Source organism: Squalius cephalus, assembly GCF_949319135.1.
Source record: "Squalius cephalus genome assembly, chromosome: 13".
NCBI classification, from domain to species: domain Eukaryota; kingdom Metazoa; phylum Chordata; class Actinopteri; order Cypriniformes; family Leuciscidae; genus Squalius; species Squalius cephalus.
Window position 1 is genome coordinate 15,218,885 of NC_137134.1, and position 11,172 is coordinate 15,230,056.

At 37.9% G+C, this 11,172-nt stretch overlaps 4 protein-coding genes across 5 annotated transcripts in view; 3 read left to right on the top strand and 1 right to left on the bottom strand.

Annotated features, from left to right (window-relative positions):
• LOC307169594 (calpain-1 catalytic subunit-like) overlaps window positions 1–1,083 on the top strand; it is a 29,865-nt gene extending 28,782 nt beyond the window's left edge. The window contains exon 42 of the mRNA XM_079890328.1: window positions 21–1,083. Within this exon, the coding sequence (XP_079746454.1) occupies window positions 21–47 (27 nt within the window). The 3' untranslated portion in view covers window positions 48–1,083. The remainder of the gene's footprint in view (window positions 1–20) is intronic.
• A 401-nt stretch (window positions 1,084–1,484) lies between these two features.
• On the bottom strand, window positions 1,485–2,209 carry mrps28 (mitochondrial ribosomal protein S28). The gene has a single exon (XM_079891671.1). It carries the CDS (start codon window positions 2,159–2,161, stop codon window positions 1,610–1,612), a length of 552 nt encoding a protein of 183 aa, XP_079747797.1. The 5' UTR covers window positions 2,162–2,209; the 3' UTR covers window positions 1,485–1,609.
• A 625-nt stretch (window positions 2,210–2,834) lies between these two features.
• Window positions 2,835–7,400, top strand: sde2 (SDE2 telomere maintenance homolog (S. pombe)). 2 transcript variants are annotated; one of them, XM_079889822.1, is made up of 8 exons: window positions 2,835–3,017; window positions 3,149–3,266; window positions 3,599–3,710; window positions 3,828–3,997; window positions 5,614–5,719; window positions 5,833–6,316; window positions 6,362–6,463; window positions 6,543–7,394. In XM_079889822.1, exons 1-8 carry the CDS (start codon window positions 2,916–2,918, stop codon window positions 6,756–6,758), a joined length of 1,410 nt encoding a protein of 469 aa, XP_079745948.1. In that variant the 5' UTR covers window positions 2,835–2,915; the 3' UTR covers window positions 6,759–7,394. The 2 variants fall into 2 exon arrangements, with proteins under 2 accessions (XP_079745948.1, XP_079745947.1); XM_079889821.1 differs by having other exon boundaries at window positions 5,833–6,463; window positions 6,543–7,400.
• Window positions 7,401–7,479: 79 nt separating this feature from the next.
• Window positions 7,480–11,165, top strand: wdr83 (WD repeat domain containing 83). The gene is made up of 9 exons (XM_079891221.1): window positions 7,480–7,700; window positions 8,750–8,870; window positions 8,954–9,059; window positions 9,218–9,266; window positions 9,370–9,496; window positions 9,578–9,645; window positions 9,738–9,846; window positions 10,449–10,563; window positions 10,651–11,165. The coding sequence occupies exons 1-9, from the start codon at window positions 7,598–7,600 to the stop codon at window positions 10,807–10,809; spliced, it is 957 nt and encodes a 318-aa protein (XP_079747347.1). The 5' UTR covers window positions 7,480–7,597; the 3' UTR covers window positions 10,810–11,165.
• Window positions 11,166–11,172: the final 7 nt, after the last annotated feature.

An 11,172-nucleotide genomic window follows, 5' to 3' on the forward strand; every position in this document is an offset into this window, starting at 1 on the left:
CCTCTTGCTGTCCCTAACAGTGGCTGTACATGACCATGTGTGGTTGATGTGTGAAGATCATATCGTGCTGGACTAGAAGGGCCGAAATCACACTCCCTCAACCGCAGCTTTAAGCCATTACACACCCAAAGATGCCTGAGCAATACAATACTGCCTTAAAACACATCCAACATAACCATCACATCAGCTTATGGCACTATGCTTTTTGATTAAAACAGGACACCTCATTATGAAAGATGCTTTTATCAATTATAAACCACTAAATGTAAATGAATATATATATAACCGCATGCGACTAACCTTATGCTGTAGGATATATTTTATTGTAGGTTGCATATGTAGCTTAACTTAGCATTTTGAAGTTTGCACCATTACGGCCTTGATATTTAAAGAAACGTTTTACTTGAGATTCAGAAATTGATCTTGTTCGTGTATGATTTTGTTAGAATTTATGATCACTGTGATTTGCTGTGCAATTATTATCTATATAAAAATAACTTATGTTCTTATAGGATGTTCAGGGAATTGTGCTACACTAGATCCTTTCTTTTGTGCTGCTTAATATGAAGTGAAAATAAAGGTTAAATTTAACTTATTGGCATGTTATGTTTTTAATGGCTATATACACTGAATATAGACCATTTCAACGGCTATTTATAAGATGGAAGGAAGTGACGTCTTTGGCCCTCTGACGTCTGATTTAAAGGGTCCGGTAATTCCACGCTATCGCCGATTTGAATTTTTTTTAAATATCTTAACTGTTCTGTTTTAGCTAGACTTAAAAAGTATGTGCTAGTCATTTTGTTTTGACAGCTCTGTGGTTTAAAAATGGCGCCACCGGAAGTGCTTCAGGGCCAGACATGCACAGTAGCATTCCAACGCGTTTGTTATTGTTTACGTCCTTGAAATGGTCTATATAAATGATTCTGGATAAATTGATAACCGCTATTTTTGGGGGTTTCAAATAGAGATTACAATTCTGAACAGACAACTGAATAACAATTTACTAGAGGTTCTGATAAAATTGTAATAACTGCTGTCTATTTAAAAAATGATTATTTAATTTGATTGAATAATTCAATGACTCCCTTGTAAATATTCACTTCTTTCAGTATTGAATGAATCCGCGTTATTGAACAAATCTCGAGTGAATGATTCAATGACAAATACATTTTTTAACAGTAACTTGTCGCCACCTACTGGTGTAACGATGTAATTAATACAACAGTTAGGGTATTTGAAGCACCATTACAATCAACATTCGCAGTGTTTATATCTTAACTAAATACTTTTATCTCGGTACTTCTGTGATCATTTGAATAATTGTAACATAAATAACCATATGTGATTTTGAAAAGGCTGTTTTTGAATGTGTGTATAATATATATATATATATATATATATATATTATATATATATATATATATATATATATATATTTTTTTTTTTTTTTTTTTTTTTTATTGTATACATATTTAGGGCCTCAGACATTAATAAACAATAATCAAAATCAGTGCGATTTAAAATTTTATATATCTCAAATATTACAGTGTCCATTCACACACACACACACACACACAAAGTTCAATCTCAGTGTTGTCCGTGGCAACTATTCCTTGGTCTTGGTGTCTTTGCTCTCCATCAGTCCCAGCAGTGTGGCGTCCGCCTCCAGCAGCGTCGTGTCGCTGGTCGCTCCCAGGAACCGCGAGGTCAACTCCAGGTCCTCCAGCCTCAGTCTCACCCTGCTGCCCCTCTGGTACTTCTGCCCGTCCGGCGCCGGGGGCCTCCTGCACACACAGTGGAACTTCCCGCCGAAATCGATATACAGATCGTCATTGACGACGTGATAGATTTTCCCGATGACGATCTTGTCTTTGGCGGGACCCATCTGCATGAGCGGGGAGTGTCGCAGGAGCGATGTGAAGGAGGTCTCGTCCCTGGAGCTCCTCCGCGCCGCTGCGCTCCGGTCGCCGCTCTGCCGCAGGTCCGAGTGCAGATCATATGCGGCTGCAAACCCGCTCTTCACCCTCTGGGGCGACTCATCCTCTCCTCCGCTCGCGTCTGAGCTGTATAATGATCGGAGCGTGGCTGAAACGCTGTGTTTTGGCAGGAAAGATGATCTGGAACTCACGTTGAACATCACCTTGCAGAGCGACGCCATGTTGAAACGTCATAAGGAGCAGAGCACGCAGGGAGCATTTCAAAATAAGAGCATACACGAGAAAGTGGGATTTTCATGGAAAATGAGAGAAAAAAAGTGAGATTCTAGCATAGTGGTTTTGGATTTATGACGCTCATAGTATGCTAAAGTTTTATTAATCGTCTAACATAAAAGTTTGTGTTTATATATATATATATATATACATATATTCAGCCAGGGGCTCGGTGATAGATTTAGGCCTATACCAGTGAGTTATGTAATTTATTTAAATCATCATTTACACATAAAAAATATAAAATGTATTTTGGTTCTGTTATTCTTAGGGCATTTTTGAGTTATCACATCACAAAAAGATTATGTACAGACTTAATATAGTACAAATAACTAGAAATGTAAAGCACAATAATATAATATAATACAGTAATAAATAAATTAAAAATAACATCAAAAATATAAAATATTTCATATCAATATTATATTAAACATCAAATATATATAATAAATTATATATATATATATCTTATTAAATTAAAAAGGCAATACAGTTTTACTGTCTTCAGAATTTTGTAGATCTCCGAAGATGAAAAAGCTTCGAGACATTGCTCAATTTATTTTGTATAAAAAATACTTTTGAATTTGCTACGATTTGGAAAGTTCTCTCGGCTTCCGTAGTTGAGTCAACGCAGTTATATGTCACAGCTTTTACCGGAAGTTTATAAGCACATCTTCGAGAACAAACAGTGGAGAAGAAAACATGGAGCTCTTCGTAATTTCACCGAATTTGAGGTTTACTAACCTAACTGTCGGCCCGGATTCGACTGTCAGCGATCTTATCAGTCATTTTGCCGTTAAAGAGGTGAGTCTATCATTAGCCGAACGGTAATGCGATATGAACTCTAGTTGTGATGTACTCTCTCACTGCTGATGGTTCAATGTGATTTTGATGATGATTAAAGTTTCCTAAAGTATGTATTTATTTTCTCTCAGGGCGTCTGTTGTACGGATTTCTATGTGAAGAGTAATGGCCGCGTCTCTGGCAGTGAAGACCCGCTTCAGTCTGGAGTTGTGTACCGTCTGGAGCCTCGGTTACGAGGAGGCAAAGGAGGTAACGTTAACCAGACGAGTATTGATCTGTCTCAAGTCTGTAAATATTACAATATGATAGGCTGTTGATATTTGACTGATTGTTTTATAGATTTATATTGTAGTGTAATGATTCGGGTCTTCTTTGGTATAAATTTTTCCTCGACTATAAAATGGGAATGAAATTAATTTGTCATTATTTGGAACCAATCCCAAATGGTGGTATTTCTTTCTTTCTTTAATTCTTGGTTCTAAATTATGATTCTGTTAGATTTTATTTTGTTGTAGAAAATATTTATATAACGTTTTGAACATTTAAAAGTTATAAAAATGTTTTAAACTCATATTTTGTAGGATTTGGCTCTATGTTGAGGGCCCTCGGTGCACAAATCGAAAAGACCACGAACCGCGAGGCCTGCAGAGATCTGAGTGGAAGAAGACTTCGAGACGTCAATCATGAGAAAGAGTAATGCTGATTAATACCATATGCTTTTTTTGCATGCTTGTTTGATTATAATTTTCATAAGCTGCATCACATCTGGCTTGTATGACTGTATGAGTAAGTGAATATTTATTTGTGTAGAATGGCAGAGTGGTTGAAAAAGCAATCCGACCGAGAGGCGGAAAAGGAGCAGCGTCGTCTGGAGCGGATTCAGAGGAAATTGGCCGAGCCAAAACATTATTTCACTGACACGAATTATGAACGGCAGTGCCACGACCTCTCAGAGAGACTGGAGGACTCTGTATTGAAAGGTAACTTGGTGATTTTCTGTGTTCAAATTCCATTTGCTAGCCTAGAATACATTACATTTACATAGAAGAATTATGAATATTTATAAACGTATATATCAGGGCTCCAGACTAACTTTTCCACTGGTTGCACTGGTGCTACCAACTTTCTCAGTTGGTCGCACCAGCATATGATTTGGTCGCACCTTTTTTTTTTTTTTTGCTACATGCCATGGGATTTATCAATGCATGCTGATGAATAGTGGTCTTAATCTGCATACCCTAGTTTTGCACTGATGTAAAAAGACTGACAGTGACACAAAACCTCATGTTAGCAAAATGTTTTAATCTTTTAACTCTCAAAAAAACTATTAAAAAAACATGTTCTTTATTGTTTGATTATAATTTTACTGTCTTCACATAGGGATGGGAATTGATAAGATTTTATCAATAATAATGCCACTGACGATTCTGATTATCAATCCGTGTTGTGTGATTATTCCAGCAGTTAGGACATGGACATCCAAGATTTCTGTCAACACAGAAAACATTTCATCACTGGATAGTTTTTTTCGTTTAATTAAAGTGTTGTTTCATGTCAGCTGCATGTCCGGAACGCTTTTCAGAGAAGATAAGGCAACTTATTTAGCACAATTCACAACTAGCGGTAATTCAGGAAAAAAAAAATCTCTGAATGCTCCACATGAAACTTTGTTCTTCCGACCTTTTACCACCGTATCGATTTATTTTGATTAATATGTGCGAGGGAGAGAGAGCAAGATAGCGCTTAGTTTGGAGACGGTGAAGTCTTGTTTACACTTTCGCCTGGCTTCGAAGAGAGAAAGTGTGCGCGCGCGACCGGGTCTCTCTCTCTGCTCGTTCTTTCAGTTAAACATGCGCCCTGTCACAAGCGGTTGGTATCAATAAAAATAAGTAAATCTAACATGCAGTGAAACGTGACACTCAACAAACCTAGCCAGTTCAGATATTTCATGTGTTCTCACTCAAGCACACCTGGTGCAACTAATGAAGCTCTTTATTAATTGCATCAGATGTGCTTGAGACAACAAGCTTTGAAGATCTGTGCTGTAGTGAGACTGCAGAAGTCATTAAAAGTTGCATTTTCAGTTGAATTTGGGGAAACCACTTGAAACATGTGTTGTGTTGACCTATTTCAATTACTTTTGTTTGATTAATTTATTGCAAAAAGTCTGTAAATTTTGCCAATAAACCTGATTTGCAATGGGGGTTGAATAATTTTGATTACAACTCTATATATATATATATTTTTTTTTTAATATATGTATGTATATGTATATGTATGTATATGTATGTATATGTATATGTATGTATATGTATGTATATGTATGTATATGTATGTATATATATATATATATATATATATATATATATATATATATATATATATATATATATATATATATATATATATATAATATAATATAATATATATAATTTATTAGGGCTGTCAAACGATTAATCGCGATTAAACGCATCCAAAATAAAAGTTTGTTTTTACATAATATATTTGCATATTGTAAATGTTCACTATATCCCCTATCCTTAATTATTCTTGACAGTAAAGCTAAAAGTTGAAAATAAACTTCTCTACTTTTCAGGCATGCAGGCTTCCTCTAGTGGTCTCGTTCAGGCGGACGAGAAACCGAGCCGCAAGCGTCCGTCACCAACCGACGGCCAAAAGAAAGCAAAGAAGAAATGTTTCTGGTGAGATTTCACATGTGTTGTGGGCAATGATAAAGGAAATGTAGATGGACTACAAAGATGAAATTCATATCCTACAATTTCAAATCTGCAATATGCCTTCTTTAATCCATTAGGTCTGGCATTGGGGAACTGGAAGACACGGGCAGCTCTGGTGAAGGAAGTGATGACAGTGACAGCGAGGCCTCCCCATCCACCTCTGGCGCTTCCTGTAGTTCAGATGTTCCCAAACCTAAGCCGGCTTCAACCACCAGGGGGAGTGACAGGACAGAACCTCAGGACCAGCCCAGCAGCACCAGCAGCTCCTCCTCGAGTTCAACAAGCTCCCCAACACACAGCCAGGAAGAGGAGCAGAAGGAGGCCGAGAAGGAACGTACAGCTGATATCAGCCAAAACAGTGGCACAGAAGAGAAGTTACAGGTTGACATCAGCCAAAACGACAGCACCGAAGAGGAGAAGATGCAGGTTGACATCATTAAAAACTGCAGCACCAAAGAGGAGGAGAAGATGCACGTTGACATCAGCCAAAACAGTGGCACAGAAGAGAAGTTGCAGGTTGATATCAGTCAAAATGGCAGCACTGGAGAAGAGAAGTTGCAGGTTGACATCATTAAAAACAGCAGCACCGAAGAGGAGAAGTTGCAGGTTGACATCATTAAAAACAGCAGCACCGAAGAGGAGAAGTTGCAGGTTGCGCCAGCAGAAGCACAGAGCGGCCCAGCCGAGAGCACTCAGGCGCTGGAAGTGGTGAGATCTCCTACTTCTGATGTGGTTGTTCCTGTTGGAAATGTTTTTTTTGTTTGATAATCCTGACCTCTCTGTTCAGGCGGAGGGTCCGCTGGATCTGCTCTCTGCGAGTGGGCCAGAGCAGCTGGAGGCTTTGGGTCTGGAGCGGCTGAAGAAAGAGCTGATGGAACGAGGGATGAAGTGTGGAGGAACCCTGCAGGAACGGGCTGCGCGTCTGTTCTCCGTCAGAGGACTGGCTGCAGATCAGATTGACCCTGCGCTCTTGGCCAAAGCCAGCAAGGGCAAGAAGAAATAATGTGCTTTTCCTAAATCACCAACTGTTTTTGACCTCCGTTTTGCTTCTCTTGTAATGTCTGTAGATGCTGATAACAATCCAGATGTCTTTTTCTGTAAGAGAAACATTACAAGTTACTTAAGCTGAGACTCAGGCTAACTTTTTACGTGACATGTACCTTAAATTCTTTGATTACTTAGTCATTGTAAATAGCTATTTTGATTCATACAGATATGTACTGGAAATCAGGCACGTTTATGATGTGGGTGGGAAGATATTCAACAATCCAGTGATTTTTAGCCAACAGTTTGTTCACATTGCACAGTATTTGATTGTATATGTGATCATGGTCCATTTTGCTCTTGACTTTATGGTTGAGTAAAATATTGTTGCACAATTTTGTGTCCTTTTTATTTGTTGTTATTACTACACACTGTCATTGTGTGTCATGAATGTGAAAAGAACCTTTCATTCTGGTTATCAAAATCACTAGGAAGGTGCATCATATCTGGCTTCTGTTATTGCGTTTCATTAATATTGAGGAGTAAATTTAGATGCATTTTCCATCACATGCACATGATAACTTATGAAATAGTTATAATGAAAAGCATGAAGTTAAAAAAAATATATATTTAAACCTGATAAATAAACTAACACAATGCGAACAAAAATGTTTTAGCGTAGTATTTTCAAGAACGTGCATCTTCCGACACATCAGATGGCGATAATGAGCACCGTTTATCAACATACATTCCGCTGAAGAAAACGGTGTTTTTATGCAGTTTGTGGAGTAGTCCTGGGTTTATCGTGGTGTTACCGCTTCAATATGTATTTTTTAGTAAATATCTTCAGCTAGAGTCATGGCTTTCCCCCAGCCCCGTCCTCAAGCTCCTCAGCTGCCGCAGCTTCTCCTGCGGACTGTCGACTGTCAGCAGGGCGCCGTGAGAGCCGTGCGCTTCAACGGTAAGAGCCCGGACTGTTGAGCGAACTATCTTCTTTTTTAACCTTAAAACAAACAGCTGTCTATCTCAAGAAGGTACAGGACGGGTCGCATATTTCAATTTCATTTTATCGCTTTGTTGGAGACCTGCTATACACTAAGTATAGTCTTTTAAATATGTTAATTTTTAAAGATTTGTACCTCACAGTCTTACCTCTAGTACTAGCGATTCTGATTGGCCATTCCAGATTAGCGTTGAGAAAAGTAACAGGTACTGCGTGACGCTGTTGTTTCACATATGCTTAAAGGGGTGTCACCCAAATGATTTTTTTTTTTTCGTCATTGCTTAGCCTACTCACCGTCAAATTGTTCTAAACCTGTATCACTTTCTTTCTTCTGTTGCACACAGAAGAAGAATGTTGTTGACCAGACAGTTGACGGCCCCATTGACTTCCATATGACTTTTTCCTAATATGAAAGTCAACTGGTGCCGTCACGGTTTGATTACCAACATTCATCTTTATCAGCTTCTTTTTCATTCTTTATTCGCTTTTAAGCTACAGAGAATTGGATGCAATCTTGCTATATTTCTGAGGTGAAAAAAGTATGTTTTAACAGTACTCTGAACTAAAGAATCAAGTGAAAGACTAGCAATAAAAATAACTCCAAGGTTCCTCGCTTTATTTTGAGTCTCCAAGACAGAGCCATCAGTAGTCAAAAACAGTGAACCAGCTTTGGAAATTTGATGACGGGAACCAATGAGTATAACTTCAGTTTTACCACTATTCAGACACAAGAAATTATTACTCATCCACGTTTTTATCTCAGGAATACGGCCTAAGAGAAGACCAGCATCAGGGTATTCACCAGATTTTGAGTGTACTGTATATAATAAATCTGCGTATCATCAGCATGAAAGTGATGAAGGCCAAGCGATCACAACAAAGGACCAAGTGGTGACAGATAAATATGAAAGAGTAAAGGGCCCAAGACTGAGCCCTGGGGAACACCAGTGAAAACAGAGCTAATCTCAGACCTGTAACCACCTGTCATTTATTATATGCTCTTCCAGCTGATGGGAATTATCTGCTGACCTGTGGAGGTGATAAATCTCTGAAGCTTTGGAGTGTGAGTCGAGGGACTCTGCTGAAGACTTACACCGGTCACGGATATGAAGTGCTGGACGTGGACTGGTATTTTTATATCTTACATACATCACATTAAAATATCATCACTACTGTGTTAGGTTTGTGTTAATTTCACTTTCTTTTTGCAGTTCTTATGACAACAGTCAGCTGTGCTCCTGCAGCTCGGATAAAACCGTCATTCTGTGGGATGTGGGGTCTGGACAGGTGACGCGCAAACTTCGCGGGCACGCAGGGGTAATACCGCATTCCCCACCACGATATTATACTGCCTTTATTATTTGTGTTTGCTAAGATAATTGCAGTATATAATTGTAAATAAATAAAACTCACTAGGTATAGATGATTTGTTCACTAAAATGTCTTTTGTTTTCAATGTTATGCTCGTTCCCTAGAAAGTGAACTGTGTGCAGTTTAATGAGGAGGCTACTGTGATGCTGTCAGGTGGGTTAGGCTTTATGAATTTGATTTAAACATAATTGATTATGGGAATAACCGCAGTCCAATCTCAATCTCACTGTGACTAAGTTACTTCTTAATGCTTCAGGCTCCATTGATGGGACAGTACGATGCTGGGACACTAGATCCAGACGGATGGAGCCGATCCAGATCCTGGACGAGGCTCGTGATGGCATCAGCAGCCTAAAAGTGTCAGAGCATGAGCTTTTGACGGGGTCAGAACCAAACTAAACTCATCTTATTGTAGGATATGATGTGAGAATAAGAGTGTGGACCTGAAGTTTGTTGTTTATCAGGTCTGTGGATGGAAGAGTGAGGCGTTATGACCTAAGAATGGGGCAGCTTCATGTCGATTTCATTGGAAGTGAGTTATATCACACATGAGGGAATAAAAATACATGTCTTGTACTGTGTGATGTCTAACATGCTTTTGTTGTGTGTATTTGTGCTCCACAGGTCCCATCACTTGTGTGTGTTTCAGTCGGGACGGTCAGTGCACACTTAGCTCCAGTTTGGACTCTACGGTGCGCCTGTTGGACAAAAGCTCAGGGGAGATGCTGGGAGAGTATGTACAACTCAGATCAAACTACTACACACGTACAATAAAACTAGATTTTTTTTTAAAAAACAACGCTAGTTGCCACGATTCTTTCAGCTTTTATGAATAAAGTATATGGAGAACTTTATTTTCAATGTGTTAATTCAAAAATAAAAATGGACATTAAACCTAACTTTTCAAATTGACAAAAAAATAATAATAATTGCACACTTACAATGTCTAAAAGTGGACTTTAAATTAATAAATTAAATTTGACAACCCCCCAAAAAATTCACTTTTCAAAAGAATAAATTTGCATATTTTGTTTAAAAGCTTAGTTAAACATGGTAATATTAATAAATAAATCACTCATCACATTAACAAATAAATGTGCATTATTGAAAACAGTTTAATTAAAGTTATGTTTAAAAGCATAATTAAACATGGCAGTGAAATAAAGTAATTCACATTTCAAACTGTCAGTTAATTTTCTAAAACAGTTAATTTAATTCATGTTAAAATGTTAGTTAAATGGAACAGTAAATACTACACTACATTAATGTATTATTTCTATACATCTGTACTATTATCACTTCAATATAACGTGTTTCTGTGGTGTCTCTTCACAGGTACTCCGGTCATGTCAATAAAGGCTATAAGCTTGACTGCTGTCTGTCTGATAAAGACACACATGTTCTGAGCTGTTCAGAAGATGGCCATGTTTACTTCTGGGATCTGGTGGAGGTGAGCAGAATGTCACATGACCCACAGAGCCAATGCTATGACATAATGTCAAGTTGAATATGTGAAGCTGTAAATCTATCCTTGTAGGGCTCCCTGACTTTAAAGCTGCCTGTTGGGAAAGCTGTCGTCCAATCGCTGTCCTTCCACCCAACGGAGCCCCGCCTTTTGACTTCAATGGAGGGGTGTGTTCAGGTATGGGGGGCGGAGCCAGAGGATGCAGCTGTGGATGGCGTCAAAGCTGAGTAGTGTGTGTTGAACACCAAACACATGAGCAGGACTCATTCAAATCATTATTTTGTATCATTTTGATTGTGTCATACATATTTTTGTATGTTAATATAAAAAGCAATTAAAAAAAGTAAAAAATTAAAGTTTTTATAATGTATTTTTTATATAATTTTAGGATGTTTTTATGTGATCATACTTTTGTGTCGTTAGTTCATCATTGTAAACAAAGTGTAGTTACAACAAAACGAGCACAACAACTTTTGTTTGTATATTTAATCAGAACTGTACATATTTACAAGCAGCAAAATAAAATAAAGATGAACAATAATTTATTTGGCAGTAAAAATGGGTTTCAAATAAATAAATAATTTATAAGCACAT

Excerpts from the sequence above, each read along its gene's own strand:
- mrps28 (XM_079891671.1), bottom strand. The coding sequence starts at position 2,161 with ATGGCGTCGCTCTGCAAGGTGATGTTCAACGTGAGTTCCAGATCATCT.
- sde2 (XM_079889821.1), top strand. The coding sequence starts at position 2,916 with ATGGAGCTCTTCGTAATTTCACCGAATTTGAGGTTTACTAACCTAACT. Across the intron at positions 3,998-5,613 it reads GGAGGACTCTGTATTGAAAG|GCATGCAGGCTTCCTCTAGT; the intron begins GTAACTTGGTGA and ends TCTACTTTTCAG. Across the intron at positions 5,720-5,832 it reads GCAAAGAAGAAATGTTTCTG|GTCTGGCATTGGGGAACTGG; the intron begins GTGAGATTTCAC and ends TTAATCCATTAG.
- wdr83 (XM_079891221.1), top strand. The coding sequence starts at position 7,598 with ATGGCTTTCCCCCAGCCCCGTCCTCAAGCTCCTCAGCTGCCGCAGCTT. Across the intron at positions 8,871-8,953 it reads GAAGTGCTGGACGTGGACTG|TTCTTATGACAACAGTCAGC; the intron begins GTATTTTTATAT and ends TTCTTTTTGCAG. Across the intron at positions 9,646-9,737 it reads TCATGTCGATTTCATTGGAA|GTCCCATCACTTGTGTGTGT; the intron begins GTGAGTTATATC and ends TGTGCTCCACAG.